This window comes from Pelophylax lessonae (genome assembly GCF_965119305.1).
Source record: "Pelophylax lessonae genome assembly, chromosome: 9".
In the NCBI taxonomy this organism is placed as follows: domain Eukaryota; kingdom Metazoa; phylum Chordata; class Amphibia; order Anura; family Ranidae; genus Pelophylax; species Pelophylax lessonae.
Genome location: NC_138776.1, coordinates 261,467,796 through 261,487,551, shown reverse-complemented (window position 1 = coordinate 261,487,551; position 19,756 = coordinate 261,467,796). Strand labels below are relative to the sequence as shown.

General features: G+C 46.0%; 1 protein-coding gene across 1 annotated transcript in view; it reads left to right on the top strand.

The window, feature by feature from the left end:
• LOC309564420 (uncharacterized protein) overlaps positions 1-18,885 on the top strand; it is a gene marked incomplete at both ends in the record, with an annotated part of 648,900 nt that extends 630,015 nt beyond the window's left edge. Inside the window, 5 exon segments of the mRNA XM_082269050.1 lie at positions 17,271-17,662; positions 17,666-17,932; positions 17,936-18,143; positions 18,146-18,501; positions 18,652-18,885. Of these exon segments, the coding sequence (XP_082125176.1) occupies positions 17,271-17,662; positions 17,666-17,932; positions 17,936-18,143; positions 18,146-18,501; positions 18,652-18,885 (1,457 nt within the window).
• Between the last annotated feature and the right edge of the window lie 871 nt (positions 18,886-19,756).

The window sequence follows — 19,756 nt, the reverse complement described above, 5'->3', positions numbered from 1 at the left end:
TAAAAAAGGGGATTCACTCCAGAAATAAAGAGATTATTCTCCCACTCTACAAGACTCTGGTCCGGCCACATCTGGAGTATTCTGTCCAGTTCTGGGCACCGGTCCTCAGGAAGGACGTTCTGGAACTGGATAGAGTCCAGAGAAGGGCAACAAAAATAATTAGGGGAATGGAGGACATCAGCTATGAGGAAAGACTACAAGCACTGAACTTATTCCCTCTGGAGAAGAGATGCTTGAGGGGGGATATGATATCAATTTACAAATACGGTACTGGCAACCCTTTCAGAGAAAGGGAATACAATAAGACACGCGGCCACTCACTAAAACTACAGGAAAAACGGTTTAACCTTAAAATAAGTAAGGGGTTCTTCACTGTCAGAGTAGTAAGGATGTGGAATTCTCTTCCACAAGCAGTGGTATCAGCAGGGAGCATCGATAGTTTCAAAAAACTATTAGATGGGCACCTTAAAGACCACAGCATACAGGGGTATACAATGTACGGTTAATAGCAAACACACACATCATAGGTTGAACTGGATGGACTGATGTCTTTTTTCAACCTCACAAACTATGTAACTGTGAAGGAGGAAGGGAATTTGACTTAGAAAAATGGAAGGAAGGAGGATGGGAATGTCACTTAGGGGCATGAAAGGAAGGCAAACAGGAATATGACTGAAATACATGGAATGAAGGAGGATAACTAAGAAACATTGAAGGAGGGAGGACATGAATGGGACTTAGGGACTTGGAAGGAAGGTGGATGGAAATATAACTGAATTACATGGAATGACAGAGGATCAGAGGATGACTAAGAGACATGGAAGGAGGATGGGAATGTATTGGAGTTGTATATATGGAAGGAGGATGACTGAGAGACATGGAGGGAAGGAGGATGGAAGCATGGCTAAAGACATGGAAGGAAGGAAGGAGGATGGGAATGTGACTTAGATATATGGAAGGAAGGAGGATGGGAATGTCACTAAGAAACAGGGAAGGAAGGAAGATGGGGAATGTGACTGATGGATATGGAAGGAAGGAGGATAGGTGGGTGACCAAGAAACATGAAAGGAAGGAGGATGGGAAGGGGGCTGTGAGACATGGAATGAAGATGAATGGAATGGAGGGAACCCATCATAATGGGCTCACTGGCGGAGTAGACTCAGGAACTCGGTGCCAAAACCTCACCAACAGAGTGTCTGAGATATATAAGAAGCTGTGAAAGGGTTTAACTCTCCAGAATATACCAAAGACTTACATTTTTTGGGGGTGGACTAATTATATCATTGCAATCACTGGAACAATGCATAATGTCCCCCACATACTTTAGAGGTAAAGCTGCAATTCCCTTGTTCCACACATGGTGGCACTCTCATGTTTATGGAATGGCCCGCACATACAGGAAGTGATTTTAGAAGCAGACAGGAAGTGATTGCACAGATAAACAGGAAGTTCCGGGTCAGAGGTGAGTTGGGAGGAAGTAGAGAGGAGACATTGCTGGAACTGGCAGCAGAGGAGGTAATAAGATATTATTTTATATTTACACCCAGTAACCCCCCCCCCCCTCATGTCTGTCCTCTTCCTCCATAGTCACTGTGACGTGTTACAAATATATAAGTAATAGGGTCTAGCAACATATGTAGAATAAATGTATAATATGTATATAGTAATACCCAGACACATATAAAATATAATAATATAAAGTATATATAATAATATCTAACTAGAGGCACTCCGAGTGATGGCAATCACCGCCGTCGGTAGATTTAGAGATCCGTGACAGTCATTCATGGAACAATTGGTGATTATAAAACTAAAGACAATGATCAATTGATGTGGGCTGTAAAGTACAGAGCCCTAAATTTCAAATATTTCTCAGATTATTACCTGTCCGACAGAGAGGAGAGTCCTGTATAGATCACATGACCACCTCGATGAAGACGGACGAAGAAAACTTGCCTGGTAGGATATTAGACCTCGCCCTGAAGATCATCTACCTACTGACCGGAGAGGTGAGGAGGATTCTGGGAGGTCACTCAACATCTTTATTTCTGTTTCAATACAGAGTTTCCCTGTTGTCAAGAAGTCTGGTGACCATACAACCATCACAGTGCCTCCACTTTACTCCCTGACTCCTAAGAGGCACCACAAGTGGAAGATTCTAGAAGTCACCAAGAGGATCACTGAGCTACTGACATCAGAGGTGAGCGGTGCTGGGAATTCTGGGACATTATCCAGTAACAGACAAGGGATGTGTCTGAATGGTGACTGTATCATTGTGTGTGTCAGGTTCCTATAAGGTGTCAGGATGTCACTGTCTATTTCTCCATGGAGGAGTGGGAGTATTTAGAAGGACACAAGGATCTCTACAAGGACATCATGATGGAGAATCAGCCGCCCCTCACATCACCGGGTAATAGGAGACTTTATTGTAAAGGAGAGAGCAGTATGGAGGATCCACCTAGATCCCCCATCATCTGATAAACACATAGAAACAATGTATTCAGTCAGTGTGTGTGTTTCCTACAGATGGATCCAGTAATGGGAACCCACCAGAGAGATGTCCCCGTCCTCTGTATTCCCGGGATTCATAACATCAATATCCGTTATAAAACCAGGTGGGCATGGATGGGGAGCTGATTCGATTGTTCAATGGGCCCACTTGACTGGACTTGCCCCCTCCAGGCCTAAGGCTGCCAGCCCTCCCCTGATGGCACATGTGTGAAACCCAGGAGGAGAAGACACATAGCGTAATCCAGATAAGGTCAAATAAGACTTTATTAAAAATCCACTTACATGAATTCATCAATGAATCGCATAAAATCAGCTCCTAGTAGTTGCAGCAGGGATCGCGGCGTCCCGCGTCCTCGTAGTACACTCAAAGCCGGCAAGAAGGGGGTGTGTTGACTGTGAGACATGAAAGGAAGGAGGACGAGAATATGACTGAGAGACATGGAGGATAGGAGGATGAATGAGAGACGTGGAAGGAGGATGGGAGTGTGGTTGAGAGACATGGAAGGAAGGAGGATAGGAGGATGACTGACAAACATGGAAGGAAAGACACTGTGAATGTGACTTGGGGCATGTGAGACATAGAAGAATGGAGGATGGGAGTGTACCTGTGAGACATGGAAGAAATGAGGGTGGGAATGTGAGCTAGAAATATGGAGGTGAAGGAGGATGGGAGTGAGTCTGAGAGATGTGGAAGGAAGGATGACGGAAGCGAAACTGTTGAGACATGGAAAAGTAGAGGGCGGGCAGGGAACTGAGAGACATGGAGGGAAGAAGAACAGGAGGTAGACTGTGGGACATGGAAGGATGGAGGACAAGAGAATAGGAGGATGGCAGTGAGGTTGAGAGACATGGAAGGAAGGCGGATAGGAGGATGACTGACAGACATGGAAGGAAAGAGATTGCGAATGTGACTGAGGGACGTGTAAGGAAGGAAGATAGGAATGTGACTGGAAGACATGGAATGAAGAAGAATAGGAGTATAACCAAAAGACATTAAAGGAAGGACAGAAATGTGACTGAGGGACATGGAAGGAGGGAGGATAGGAGGATGACTGGGAGACATGAAAGGAAGGGGGATGACCAAGAGACATGGAAGGAAGGAGGACAGGAATGTGACTGAGAGACACAGAAGATAGGAGGTAGGGATTGTAACTGAGAGACAAAGGAGGATGGGAGTGAGGCTGAGAGAGATGGAAGGACAGAGATCAGGAATGTGACTGAGGCATGTGGAAGGAAGGAGGATAGGAATGTGACTGAGAGAGATGGAAGGAAGATAGATGGGAAAGTGACTGAAAGACATGGAATGAAGGAGGATAGGATGCGACCGAGAGACATGGAAGGATAGGATGTGACTGTGGGACATGGACTGAAGGAGGATGGGAATATAACTGAAAGACATAGAATAGGATAGAGGATAGGAGGATGACTGAGAGACATAGAAAGACTAAGGGCAGAAATGCTTTGAAGATACATGGATGGAAGAAGGATGCCTGAGAGACATAGAAGGAAGGAGGACGGAAGTGAGACATGGAAGGAAGAAGTATGAGAATGTGACTGGAAGAAATGGATGAAAGGAGGAAGGGAATGTGACTTAGATATATGGAAGGAAGGAGGACGGGAAATTCACTAAGGGACATGGAAGGAAGGCGAACAAGAATATGACTAAAATACATGGAATGAAGGAGGATAACCAAGAAACATTGAAGGAGGGAGGACATGAATGTGATTTAGGGACATGGAAGGAAGGAGGATGGGAATATAATTGAATTAAATGGAATGACAGAGGATGACTGAGAGACATAGAAGGAAGGAGGATGGGAATGTATTGAACATATATGAAAGGAAGGAGAATGACTGAGAGACATGGAGGGAAGGAGGATGGGAATGTAATGAAGATGTATGGAGGGAAGGAGGATGGAAGCATGGCTAAAAGACATGGAAAGAAGGAGGATGGGAATGTGACTGGAAGACGTGAACAGAAGGAAGAAGGGAATATTAGTTAGATATTTGGAAGGAAGGAAGATGGGAATGTGACTGACGGATATGGAAGGAAGGAAGGAGAATAGCTGGATGACCAAGAAACATGAAAGGAAGGAGGATGGGACGGGACTGTGAGACATGGAATGAAGATTATTGGAATGGAGGAAACCCATTATAATGGGCTCACTGGTGGAGTAGACTCCGGAACTTGGTGCCAAAACCTCACCAACAGAGTGTCTGAGATATATAAGAAGCTGTGAAGGGGCTTAACTCTCCAGAATATACCAAACACTGAAATGTTTTTTTGGGTGGACTAATTATATCATTGCAATCACTGGAACAATGCATAATGTCCTCCACATACTTTAGAGGTAAAGCTGCAATTTCCTTGTTCCACACAAGGTCGCACTCTTATGTTTACGGAATGGCCCGCACAGACAGGGAGTGATTTTAGAAGCAGACAGGAAGTGATTGCACAGATAAACAGGAAGTTTCGGGTCAGAGGAGAATCAGGAAGCCGTAGAGAGGAGACGTTGCTGGAATTGGCGGTAGAGGAGGTAATAAGATGTTATTTTCTACTTACACCCAGTAACCCCCCCGTCATGTCCGTCCTCTTCCTCCATAGTCACTGTGACGTTGCACAAATATATATGTAATCGTGTCTAGCAATATATGTAGAATAAATGTACAATATGTATATAGTGTAGCAATATTTCCAGGCATTGGGCCTGATGTGGGTCTGCCATGGTCACCGGTAACACCAACAGCACATTTACGCCGATTGCCCAAGTGTGAGATCTGAGTCAAAGGCCAGTCCGGCATCTTTGGTTAGTTTTGTTTATTTTATATAGGGGATGGGAGAAGGGAATGAGTAGGATGCTCCTCTGGCTCAACTAGGTACAAATTGGCGCTTGAGATCACTGACTTGCTGTACTGAAGACTGACTTCTGACACTCTGGTTAGCTCAAAAGTCCATGACACTGCTCCCTCCAGTCCTACCTGACTGAGGTAGACTTTAGTAACACTGTGGCTTCTGCAACTCTCAACACTGTACACTTCCACTGTACACTGAATACTTCAGGGCCCAACCACTGGCGCCCCCTTTACTCTTCAGGGCCCAACCACTGGTGCCCCCTTTACTCTTCAGGGTCAAAACTGGCACCCCCTTAGCTCTTCAGGGTCAATACTGGTGCCCCCTTTACTCTTCATGGTTATTACTGGCACCCCCTTTACTCTTCAGGGTCGATACTGGCACCCCCTTAGCTCTTCAGGGTCAATACTTGCACCTGCTTTACTCTTCAGGGTCAATACTGGCACCCCTTTACTCTTCAGGGTCGATACTGGCACCCCTTTACTCTTCAGGGTCGATACTGGCACCCCCTTTACTCTTCAGGGTCGATACTGGCACCCCCTTTACTCTTCAGGGTCATTACTGGCACCACCTTTACTCTTCAGGGTCATTACTGGCACCACCTTAACTCTTCAGGGTCAATACTGGTGCCCCCTTTACTCTTCATGGTTATTACTGGCACCCCCTTTACTCTTCAGGGTCAATACTGGCGCCCCCTTTAATCTTCAGGGTCAATACTGGCACCACCTTTACTCTTCAGGGTCAATACTGGTGCCCCCACCTTTACTCTTCAGGGTCAATACTGGTGCCCCCACCTTTACTCTTCAGGGTCAATACTGGTGCCCCCTTTACTCTTCATGGTCAATACTGGCACCCACTCTACTCTTCAGGGTTAATACTCGCACCCCCTTTACACTTGCTCCTGCATCGGCTAGCAAGCTCCCGGATCCCTCTGACCTTCTCCGGAGTGGTCCCCTCTCACTAGGCAGACCCCCAGGGGCAGTTTGCAGTACTCACAAACTGGGAATACTTTCCTGAAACTCTACCCCTCTCAGCTCTGCTGGTCCTCAGCACACCGGATCCTCTCTGCAGCTCAGCTAAGCCTTCTGTCCCCTCAGGCAGGCCACTCGGGACACCCGATTCCTCTTGACAGGAGAAGAGACAGCCGTACTCTCCCTCCTGGGACTCTGCTTCCCGCCAAAGACGCTGCATCATGTGCTCCCCTCAGACTTATACCCACTCCCAGAATGCTGTGTGTCAGAATCTGCCTTTCTGGGGTAGATACAAGCCTGGGTGTGCCATTGGCCGGGTTTCCTCCACTGCCCAATGAGAGCCCTCATTGAGCACAGTGGGGAGACTCCCCAGTCTCAACTGGGAACCATGAAAACCTAGCTAAAAATCATGGCCCTGCTGATAAGCAGACAAGGCCCACTATACCACGTAGGGTTCTACAATAGTAATACCCAGACACATATATAATAATAGAAAGTATATATAATAATATCTAACGAGAGGCACTCCGAGTGATAGCAATCACCGCCATCATAAGATTTAGAGATTAGGAATTCTGGGACATTATCCAGTAACAGACAATCATCATCAGATGGAAGAATGCTCAAGTTAACATTTGGGTCTGTGTTTCAGTCGATTTAAAAACATTGAAGTTATTTTTTAATTATTAAACACAGAGCGGAGATCTGAAATATTGTAAAATCCTCGTTAAAGAAGAGAAAGAGGAGTTTTCAGAAGGATACAAGGAGGTGATGATGGAGCCATGCAGTGACAGAAACCCACCAGAGAGATGTCCCCGTCCTCTGTATTCCCGGGATTCCACACAGGAAGGTCACACCATCCCTCACCATCATCAGGTAGGTGGAACAAAGCGTCTGAATCTCCAAGCTGTGTGAAATTATATTATTTATGTTATTTTTAGCTTTCAGTGCTCAGGGAATGAAGATTTTAAATCATTCTGTTGCTTTAGGGTGAGGGGGCGAGTGATGTTAAAGCTGAAGAGGAAGAGATGTTTGAGAGGGGTGAGCAGCAGTCTGTGGAGGAGGTTGGAGTGAGGATGAATATTAAAATGGAGGAAACTTCTCTAGATGTTGGGACAGGTAAGTCATATTGTGATGTGATACAGGAGATAATGTTCAAATGCAGGCAATCATCACCACAAATCATCCGACTCAGAGATCTGGCTCCTAGCGCCTTTGGCCCCTCTGTCTATTCCTAAACCTATCAGCATACCTACCCCCACCACCCAGTGTGCCCACCAAAGGAGGCCGAGATATTGTACACTATACAGGAGATCATTCTTCAGTTCTTTGCTGCCACTGCACTACTTAATGTTCCCAACAAAATTTAGGAGGAGATACTGTACACCATATGAAAGGTCCATCTCCATTCCTCAATATAACGTCATGTTCCCAGCAAATGAGGAGGAGATACTGTACACCATATGAAAGGTCCATCTCCATTCCTCAATACTATATAATGTCATGTTCCTAACCAGTGGCGGCTGGTGAAGTTTTAAGATGGGGGGGGGGGTGCAAGACCCCACCCTTCCATTTTGACCCCTCCCATTTCGCAGAAGCCCCACCCCTTATAGACTCCACCCATTTTGTTCCCTGTATTTTGCTTGCGTCAACAAATTCTCCCAATATATCACATATTAAGGGGTCCATCAGTACTAGTATATCCCATAATAGGAAGCAGGGGCCCTATTATGGGATATACTGTGAGAGACACCCTATTATGGGATACCCTGACTGAGAGTGGCACAAACCCCACAGTACAGACCCCCTAGCACAAACCCCACAGTACAGGCCCCCTAGCACAAACCCCACAGTACAGACCCCCTAGCACAAACCCCACAGTACAGGCCCCTTAGCACAAACCCCACAGTACAGGCCCCCCTAGCACAAACCCCACAGTACAGGCCCCCTAGCACAAACCCCACAGTACATGCCCCCTAGCACAAACCCCACAGTACAGGCCCCCTAGCACAAACCCCACAGTACAGACCTCCTAGCACAAACCCCACAGTACAGACCTCCTAGCACAAACCCCACAGTACAGACTCCCTAGCACTAATCCCAGAGTACAGACCCCCTAGCACAAACCCAACAGTACAGACCCCCTAGCACAAACCCCACAATACAGGCCCCCTAGCACAAACCCCACAGTACAGACCCCTTAGCACTAATCACACAGTACAGACCCCCTAGCACAAACCCCACAGTACAGGCCCCCTAGCACAAACCCCACAGTACATGCCCCCTTCAATGTAGTGACCAGTATACATGCCCCCTTTCAATGCAGTGATCGGCATACATGACCCCAATGCAGTGACCAGCGTACATGTCCCCAATGCAGAGATCAGCGTGCGTGCCTCCAATGCAGCCAGTGACCAGTGTACATGTCCCCAATGCAGAGATCAGCGTGCGTGCCTCCAATGCAGCCAGTGACCAGTGTACATGTCCCCAATGCAGAGATCAGCGTGCGTGCTTCCAATGCAGCCAGTGACCAGTGTACATGTCCCCAATGCAGAGATCAGCGTGCGTGCCTCCAATGCAGCCAGTGACCAGCGTACATGTCCCCAACGCAGAGATCCGCGTGCGTGCCTCCAATGCAGCCAGTGACCAGTGTACATGTCCCCAATGCAGTGACCAGCGTACATGTCCCCAATGCAGAGATCAGCGTGCGTGCCTCCAATGCAGCCAGTGACCAGTGTACATGTCCCCAATGCAGAGATCAGCGTGCGTGCCTCCAATGCAGCCTGTGACCAGTGTACATGTCCCCAATGCAGAGATCAGCGTGCGTGCTTCCAATGCAGCCAGTGTACATGTCCCCAATGCAGAGATCAGCGTGCGTGCCTCCAATGCAGCCAGTGACCAGCGTACATGTCCCCAACGCAGAGATCCGCGTGCGTGCCTCCAATGCAGCCAGTGACCAGTGTACATGTCCCCAATGCAGTGACCAGTGTACATGTCCCCAATGCAGAGATCAGCGTGCGTGCCTCCAATGCAGCCAGTGACCAGTGTACATGTCCCCAATGCAGAGATCAGCGTGCGTGCTTCCAATGCAGCCAGGGACCAGTGTACATGTCCCCAATGCAGAGATCAGCGTGCGTGTGTAACGCTCCTGCGTTTCTTATATGGTGTGGATTTTCAGCTGCAGAAATAGTTCCACGTCAGTAGTCATGTTAGAGATATGCTGAGATACCATTCCCAACCTCAATGACTCATCATGTGTGGAAGGTCTTATTTCAGCCAGTAAATACACACAATTAGCAAGCTGGTTCCTAGAGTGACTTTATGTATGTGGTAACACAATGATGAAGGTTGAGGGATAGGTTGAGTGGAGGTGGTAGGTGATAGACACTTGAAGGTGAGACAGTAGCAGATGGATGCAGGAAGGTTTAGCAATGTTGTATGATAGCAGATGATAGAATAGCAGGTGGACATACAAAAGAGATCAACCCAGTGCAGAAAAGTAGCAGTAGTCTCAAGAGCTAGCAATCTAGTTATGCAGATGTGATAAACAGTCTTTACTATGCAGAGCTAGATAGTGTAAGCTTAGTATAAGTTTATAGAGAATTCCCCTGCGGGGTACTTAGCACTATTAGCGATACAGCCGAAGGGTGGTTCAGGAGAGGCGGATGATCCAGTAGCGGGATACAGGGATCAGCGCAGCGAGGTTCCGTCAGCGAAGTAAGCTTGCAAGCATGGAAGCTTCAAGCAAGGTTAGCATCCAGGTAAGGGTGTTTGAACGAACACATGTGAGTGAGAACCGGCGCTTTAAATAGCCATCTAGTCCGGCGCTGGGTGATGACAGCTCCAGTCTTAAAGGTGTATGCGCACCTTTCCAAAAGTAAATGGTGGGGCGCATACACTTGTGGAAAGTGTAATTTAGGGTACCAAAGGTACCGGAACATTACAATACCCCCCCTTAAGGCCTGCTCCTGAAGGCCTCTGGAGCTGGTTTGTCTGGGTATCTCGCATGAAAATTGCGGATTAATCTAGGGGCATGTATGTCAGAGGTGTTTAGCCAGGTGTCGTCTTGGGGCCCATAGTTCTTCCATCGAACTAAGTACTGAAGTCTTCTTCTGTAGATACGAGAATCCAGAATCTCTTTTATCTCGTATTCTTCTCCACCTTCAACTTGTACAGGAGGGGGAGGTGGAATATTAGGCCTTATTCCTTGGTCCGGAACATGGGGTTTTAGTAGCGACACATGGAAAATGGGATGGATTTTTAGGTCCATTGGCAATGTAAGCTGCACTGCAGCTTTTCCAATAAGTTTCTTGATTGGGAAAGGTCCCAAGAACAGAGGTCCAAGCTTTTTGCTAGGGATCTTCAGTCTCAAGTTTTTTGTTGAGAGCCAAACGAGGTCCCCGATAGTATACTGTGGAGAAGGTCTTCTACGAAGATCATAGTACTTCTTTTGTTGACTGTGAGCGTGTGCAATGGTAGTATTTAGCAAACCCAGAGAATCCTTTATTTGGGTAAGATAGTCTGAGGGCGGCTACTGGGTTATTTGAAGGAAGGATGCGTGGAGGGAGAATAGAGGGATGGAAGCCATAGTTCAAGTAGAACGGACTCTGCTTGGTTGTACTGTGAGTTGCGTTGTTGTAGGCAAATTCAGCCAGGGGGAGAAGATCCAACCAATCATCCTGTTGGTAAGAAGTGTAACAACGTAAATACTGCTCGATGCATTGGTTGACTCTTTCAGTCTGTCCGTTGGTCTGCGGATGGTAAGGAGAAGTGAGCTTCCGCTCAATCCGTAGTATGTGACATAGTTCTTGCCAGAATTTAGAAATAAATTGGGATCCACGGTCAGACAAAAGAGTTTTTGGGATACCATGTAATCTGAAGACATGTTTCATCAGGAGTTCTGCCGTTTGTTTAGACGAAGGTAGTCTGCGAATAGCAATGAAATGTGCCATCTTTGTCAGATGGTCCACTGACACCAAGATGGTATTAAATCCTTTGGAAGGAGGCAATTCTACGATGAAGTCCAATGACAAAACCTCCCATGGAGTTTGGGGTATTGGTAGACTGCATAGTAGACCGGATGGTCTCGTAGTGTCAATTTTGGACCTGGCACAGACATTGCATGAAGAGACGAATTTTTGTATAGATGTTTTCATGTCAGGCCACCAGAATTGCCGAGAAATCAAATTGAAAGTCTTTGTCATACCCATATGTCCTGCCATAGGCACATCATGCGATAATTCCAAGATCTTGGTGCGTAGGGTAGGTGGTATGTAAAGTTTGTCGTTGTAGTAGAGGAAGCCTTCTGCATCGGTATTTAGTTGTGGTGGGGGTGAATCCAACCTTATACCATGCAGAACCTCTTCCTTCAAGGAACGGACAACTCCAATAATGCGTTTGTGAGGTATTATAGGAACGGAAGGAATTTCAAAGTAGTTTTCTTCAGTTAGTCGTGATAGTGCATCCGCCTTTTTGTTCTTATCTGCAGGTGTGTAGGTCACTAGGAAGTTAAACCTTAGAAAGAATAGTGACCATCGTACCTGTCGATGCGAGAGAGTTTTGCTAGTTTGAAGATATTGGAGGTTTTTATGGTCCGTGTATATAATTATTGGTAATTGGGTGCCTTCGAGTAAATGTCGCCAATTCTCCAGAGCCAATTTTATAGCAAGCAGTTCCTTTTCACCCACGGGGTAATTTATCTCGGGACTGCTCAGGGATTTAGAAAAAAAGGCGACTGGATGAAGTGGTGAAGTGGGGGTAGGTCGTTGGGAGAGTATTGCTCCTACTGCCAGGTTTGACGCATCTACCTCCAGAATGTATTGGAGGGATGGGTCTGGATGGCGTAATATGGGAGCGGAAGTAAACCTTGTCTTTAACAAGTGGAAAGCCTTATTTGCTTCTTCTGACCATTTAAATGGTATTTTTATGCTAGTGAGCTGTGTGAGGGGTCTCACAATAGCAGAAAAGTTTTTTATGAACTTCCTGTAGAAATTTGAAAATCCCAGGAATCGCTGTAGCGCCTTGCGTGTAGTTGGTGTAGGCCAATCCTGAATGCAGGATATTTTACTCATGTCCATCTCGATTCCTGTTTTGGATATGATGTAGCCTAGAAAGAGTACCTCGTCTTTATGAAACAAGCATTTCTTCAGTTTCACATAAAGGTTGTGTGCAAGCAATCTCGATAATACAAGTCTTACATGTCTTATGTGTTCAGACAAGGATCGTGAATATATAAGTATATCGTCCAGATATACCACAACACAGACATCTAGTAAGTCTTTAAAAATATTGTTTATAAATCGTTGGAAAACTGCAGGGGCATTGCATAGGCCGAATGGCATCACAAGATATTCGAACAATCCGTATCTAGTTCTGAATGCAGTCTTCCACTCGTGTCCATCACGGATTCGAATGAGATTGTATGCTCCTTTCAGGTCTAATTTTGAAAAATAGGTAGCTCCACGCACCTGCTCAATGAGCTCAGGGATAAGCGGTAGAGGATAGCGATCTTTTATTGTGATAGCATTCAATTTCCTGTATTCGATGATAGGTCTAAGACTTGAATCTTTATTGCGAACAAAAAAGAGTCCTGCTGCTGTGGAAGAAGTGGAAGGTCTAATAAAACCTTTTTCCAAATTCTCATCCAAATAGGTTTTGAGATGGGCAAGTTCATCCTGTGAAAGAGGATAAACATGACCGAACGGCAATTTGCTATTTGGGAGTAGATCAATGCTACAATCATAGTCTCGATGAGGAGGTAATGTTTGAGCATTTTTCTCAAGAAAAACCTCAGAAAGATCCTGATAAAATAGTGGTGCAATCTCATCTGTCACCACAGACAGAATCTTCCTGGAAAACGGGAGGTTACACGTTTTCTCGCAATAACAAGAAGGGAAGGTCAAGGACCGTTTCTTCCAATCAATGGTTGGTTGGTGTGTGTGCAACCAGGGAAGTTCCAACACAATGGGAAAGTGGGGTGATGGTATTAAATCGAAGGTAGAAGTCTCCCTATGAGACTCGTTAATAGTGACTAGAAGTGCTTGTGTCTGATCGGTGATCGGACCAGAGGATAACGGGACACCGGTAATAAGACTCACTGAGACAGGTTTGAGTTTAGAAATCATAGGAATTTTATTTAAAGCAGCAAAACATATATCCATATAATTTCCACAAGATCCTGTGTCAATCATGGCCTTAGTAGTAATCCTGTTCTGGTCCCACTGTAATGTCAAAAAAACAGAAATGTAGGGGTTAGTGAATGAAGTTGTCAATCCTCCTAGAGAGACATGTGAACACTCACCCTTCTTTTTGTTGACTAGGGGACAGACGTTTATCTTGTGATCCGGGGATGCACAGTACAAGCAGAGATTTTCATTTCGTCTTTTGGCTTTTTCCATAGTTGATAGCGGTGGGCGTATGGTTCCTACCTCCATAGGAACGGCCAGACTCCGAGAGGAAACGGATAATGGCATTCCCATCTTTTCAGCCTTTCTTTCTCGTAGTCTTCTATCTATGGTAATACTGAGTTGTATTAATGCATCCAGGGTTTTTGGCAGATCCGCTCGGGCGAGCTCGTCCTTAACGGCTTCTGATAGGCCAAGCCTAAATTGGGTTTTCAGAGATGCATCATTCCATTCTGAATCAAGGGTCCATCTCTTGAACTCTGCGACAAAGTCTTCTACAGGCCTGCTTCCTTGTTTCAAGGATCTTAACTGAAGATCAGCAGTACTCTGCCTATTGGGGTCATCATATAGGCTAGTGAGCTCTGCCAGGAACAAGGCATAGGAGTTGAGAAGCTGGTCGTTTTTCTCAAAAAGAGAATCTGCCCAGGCTCGAGGATCGCTTGATAGGTAAGAAATAATAGTACAAACCTTAATGTGATCAGTAAGGTAGGTACGAGGTTTTAGCAAAAAAAGTAACTCACATGCGTTTTTAAATTCGCAAAATTTTTTGCGATCGCCTGTAAATACCAAAGGGGGATTTATCTTGGGTTCAGGGGACTGAGCAGAGGTAAGTTGTGTCAGTCTAATTACCTGCTGCGACAGAGCCTGATTGTCTTCTTTTAATTCAGCAAGTGCGTGTATTAACGCAGATACTTGCTGTTTTAATTGTGTCACCTGAGTGGTTATTTCTGCTGAATCCATTTTTAGGTTCGTTCAATCTGTAATGCTCCTGCGTTTCTTATATGGTGTGGATTTTCAGCTGCAGAAATAGTTCCACGTCAGTAGTCATGTAAGAGATATGCTGAGATACCATTCCCAACCTCAATGACTCATCATGTGTGGAAGGTCTTATTTCAGCCAGTAAATACACACAATTAGCAAGCTGGTTCCTAGAGTGACTTTATGTATGTGGTAACACAATGATGAAGGTTGAGGGATAGGTTGAGTGGAGGTGGTAGGTGATAGACACTTGAAGGTGAGACAGTAGCAGATGGATGCAGGAAGGTTTAGCAATGTTGTATGATAGCAGATGATAGAATAGCAGGTGGACATACAAAAGAGATCAACCCAGTGCAGAAAAGTAGCAGTAGTCTCAAGAGCTAGCAATCTAGTTATGCAGATGTGATAAACAGTCTTTACTATGCAGAGCTAGATAGTGTAAGCTTAGTATAAGTTTATAGAGAATTCCCCTGCGGGGTACTTAGCACTATTAGCGATACAGCCGAAGGGTGGTTCAGGAGAGGCGGATGATCCAGTAGCGGGATACAGGGATCAGCGCAGCGAGGTTCCGTCAGCGAAGTAAGCTTGCAAGCATGGAAGCTTCAAGCAAGGTTAGCATCCAGGTAAGGGTGTTTGAACGAACACATGTGAGTGAGAACCGGCGCTTTAAATAGCCATCTAGTCCGGCGCTGGGTGATGACAGCTCCAGTCTTAAAAGTGTATGCGCACCTTTCCAAAAGTAAATGGTGGGGCGCATACACTTGTGGAAAGTGTAATTTAGAGTACCAAAGGTACCGGAACATTACAGCGTGCTTCCATTGCAGCCAGTCACCAGTGTACATGTCCCCAATGCAGAGATCAGTGTGCGTTCCTCCAATGCAGCCAGTGACCAGTGTACATGTCCCCAATGCAGAAATCAGCGTGCGTGTCCCCAATGCAGCCAGTGACCAGTGCGATGTCCCCAATGCCGAGATCAGCGTGCGTGCCTCCAATGCAGCCAGTGACCAGTGTACATGTCCCCAATGCAGAGATTAGCGTGCGTGCCTCCAATGCAGCCAGTGACCAGTGTACATGTCCCCAATGCAGAGATCAGCGTGCATGCCTCCAATGCAGCCAGTGACTAGTGCGATGTCCCCAATGCAGAGATCAGCATGCATGCCCACTTCAAAGCAGACACTTACCTCACTAGTCTCGGACGCCGTGCTGCTCTGAGTCGGCCCGGGGCGGCAGCGGGATGCAGTGCGGTGACACGGGCTTCTTCTTCCGGCGGCGGGATGCCTGTCTCCTCTTCTCCGGCGATCTTCTTCCGGCGGCAGGATGCGGCTCTCCTGTCTCCTCTTCTCCGGCCGGCGGGAACTGAAGGTGAACGTGACGCCGGGGCGGTGCACCGCCCACAGGCGTCACGTCACCAGGTCCGATGTCCTCCTGTGATTGGTCCAGGCTGGACTCTGGACCAATCACAGCCTGGACATCGTGAAAGTGGGGTGTGTCGGGGCACATTGCTCTGCGCCCCGACACACCCCCAGAAGAGCGCCAATCTGCGCCTCTGCCGGGCGAGGGTGGGGTTGAAAACTCCACCCCCAGCACACAGTCCAGCGCAAAACTGAGCAAAAACTTTACTTTTTTTTTTTTTAAATTTAATCTTTTTTTTTTCGGCCTTGTTAGGGGGGGGCGGCGCCCCTGCGCCCTCTATGGGCGGGCCGCCACTGTTCCTAAAAAATGAGGAGATGATACTGTACACCATTCGAAAAGGTCCATCTCCATTCCTAAATATAACGTCATGTTCCCAACAAATGAGGAGGAGATACTGTACACCATATGAAAGGTCCATCTCCATTCCTCAATGTCCCCAATAAATGAGGTTGAGGTCTTCGGTGTCTTTTTCATAGTATAACATCACCAGTGTGTTGTGGCTGTTTTGGTCTCTAATTGATATTGCTGTAATGATGTTTCTGTGAAGCTGCTGACCACTTGACCAACAGATGAGACATAAAACATGAAGAATGAATGTGATTTTATAATGAATAATATTCTTCTTTCACACAGATGGACGCCATGTCTGGAATTCCTCAGAAGAAAATCCTATTCAGTCTTTGGATTGTAAGACAGAAAATGGCATTGTAAAATCTTCCCTAGGAGCAATCCATATTCCTCCAGATACACATCACAGACCTTACTGTGTGAATAGACCGTTGGCTTCCTCTAATCCTGAAGACTCCTTTGATAAATCACATAATGTTACCAGCAAAGCATGTCCCGCACTTTGCAGTGCGGAGAGATCTTCTGATAAATCCGATCCTCAAAGAACTTCTAGTGATTTAGATCTGCACATGGAGGATAACGGATCCCTGCGTTCTGAAGCTGTAGAACAAGAGACCCCAACGCATGAGCGTCCATTTCAATGTCCAGAGTGCGGGAAATGTTTCACTCGAAAAAACGTACTTATCGAACACCAGAGAAGCCACACAGGAGAGCGTCCTTTCTCATGTGCAGAGTGCGGGAAATGTTTCACTACGAAACAAAACCTTCTAACACATCAGAGAAAACACACGGGTGAGTGTCCTTTTTCATGCTCAGAGTGCGGGAAATGTTTCACTACGAAACAAAGCCTTCTAACACACCAGAGAAGTCACACTGGTGAACAACCATTTTCATGTTCAGAGTGTGGAAAACGTTTCAGTCAGAAAACAAACCTCCTAAGACATCAGAGAAGTCACACTGGCGAGCGTCCTTTTTCCTGTGCAGAGTGCGGAAAATGTTTTAAGTGGAAAGAAGACCTTCTTAGACACCAGAAAAGCCACACTGGGGAGCGTCCTTTTTCATGCTCAGAGTGCGGGAAATGTTTTAATCAGAAAGAAAACCTTCTTACACACCAGAAAAGCCACACTGGGGAGCGTCCTTTTTCATGCTCAGAGTGCGGGAAATGTTTTAAACAGAAACAAAACCTTCTAAGACATCAGAGAAAACACACAGGCGAGCGTCCTTTTTTTTGTTCAGAGTGCGGAAAATGTTTCACTCAAAAAAGTGTTCTTACCAAACACCAAAGAATTCACACTGGGGAGCGTCCTTTTTCATGCTCAGAGTGTGGAAAATGTTTCACTACGAAAGGAAACCTCCTAACACATCAGAGAAGTCACACGGGCGAGCGTCCTTTTTCATGTTTGGAGTGAGGGAAAAGTTTCTCTCAAAAAGGAGTGCTTCTCACACATCAGAGAAGTCACACTGGGGAGCGTCCTTTTTTCTGTTCAGAGTGCGGGAAATGTTTCACTCACAAAGACAGCCTTTTTGCACATCACAGAAGCCACACAGGAGAGCGTCCTTTTTCATGTTCAGAGTGTAGAAAACGTTTCACTCAGAAAGAACACCTCCTATCACATCAGAGAAGTCACACGAGTGAGCGTCCTTTTTCATGTTTGGAGTGCGGGAAAAGTTTCACTTAAAACGAGAGCCTTCGTATACACCAGAGAAGCCACACAGGAGAGCGTCCTTTTTCATGTGCAGAGTGCGGGAAATGTTTTAAACAGAAAGGAGACCTTCTTACACACCAGAGAAGCCACACAGGAGAGCGTCCTTTTTCATGTGCAGAGTGTGGGAAATGTTTTAAATGGAAAGAAATCCTTCTTACACACCAGAGAAGCCACACTGGGAGCTTCCTTTTTCATGCTCAGAGTGTGGGAAATGTTTCACTGCGAAACAAAAACTTCTACAACACCATAGATGTCACACAGGCGAGCGTCCTTTTTCCTGTTCAGAGTGCGGGAAATGTTTCAGTCACAAAGTGAGTCTTCTTACACACCAGAGAAGCCACACAGGAGAGCGTCCTTTTTCATGTGCAGAGTGCGGGAAATGTTTCACTCAGAAAGGAAAGCTTCTCGCACACCAGGGGAGTCACAGGGGCGAGCGTCCTTTTTCATGTTCAGAGTGCGGGAAATCTTTTACTCGGAAAGATACCCTTCGTGTACACCAGAAAAACCACACAGGGGAAACGTCCTTTTTAAAGTTGAGTGTGAGGAAAATGTTTTCCCCCTGAAAGAAGGGGAAGCGTCCTTTTTCTTTCTCAGAATATGAGATGAGTTTGTCTCAAAATATTAAATTACTTCATTTTTTATATTCCGGAGAAGTCACATGGGTGAACGTCTTTTTTTTTAATGCCAAGAAAGAGTGCGGAAAAATATTCACTCGGAAAGCAGCACTTTTTGAATGCCAGAAACGCCCCTTGGTTGAACTTCCATTTTTATGTTTAGAGTGCGGGAAAGGTTTCACTCAGAAAGGCTTCCTACACACCAGAGAAGCCACACTGGTGAACAACCTTGTTCATGTTCAGAGTGGGGGAAATGTTTCACTCGGAAAGGAAGACTTCTTCTACACCAGAGAAGCCACACACTCCTGAGGACTGGCGACCAGAACTGGACAGAATACTCCAGATGCGGTCGGACCAGAGTTTTATAAAGTGGAAGGATTATAGTTTTATCTCTGGAATACATCCCCTTCCTTATGCATGCTAATATTCTGCCGGCTTTGGCAGCTGCAGCTTGATATTGTATGCTATTGCCTAGTCTATCCTCTACCAAGACTCCCAGATCTTTCGCCATTTTTGATTCCCCAAAAGGTTCCGCCCCTAAAGTGTATTGTGCTTTTATGTTTTTAGCCCCAAGTGCAAAACCTTACACTTCTCCACATTAAACCTCATTTGCCATGTCGTTGCCCACTCTGTTATTTTGTTCAGGTCATTCTGTAGGATATCTGCCTCATGCTGTGAAGTTATTGCCCTGCCCAAATTTGGCTTATCTGAAAAAACTTATATAGAACTACTGATCCCGTCCTCAATGCTGTTTATTAATAAATTGAACAAGGTTGGTCCCAGGACTGAGCCTTGGGGGACCCCACTTACCACCCCAGACCAGTCTGAGTATGCTCTATTTATTACCACCCTTTGGACACGCCCTTTTAGCCAGTTTCGTATCCAAGAGCAAACCTTGTGGTCGATGCCTGCAGACCTTATTTTATAAATTAAGCACTTGTGGGGAACTGTATCAAACGCCTTGGCAAAATCCAGGTACACCACATCCACTGGTCTCCCCCTATCTAGCTCAGAGCTCACCTCCTCGTAGAATGTTAACAGATTGGTTTGACAAGATTGCCCATTTGTAAGCCCATGCTGATTACTGCTTATGATGTTGTTGTCTTTAGCAAACTCTACGATATAGTCCCCTATCATCCCCTCCAGAAGTTTACATACTATCGATGTCAGGCTGACTGGC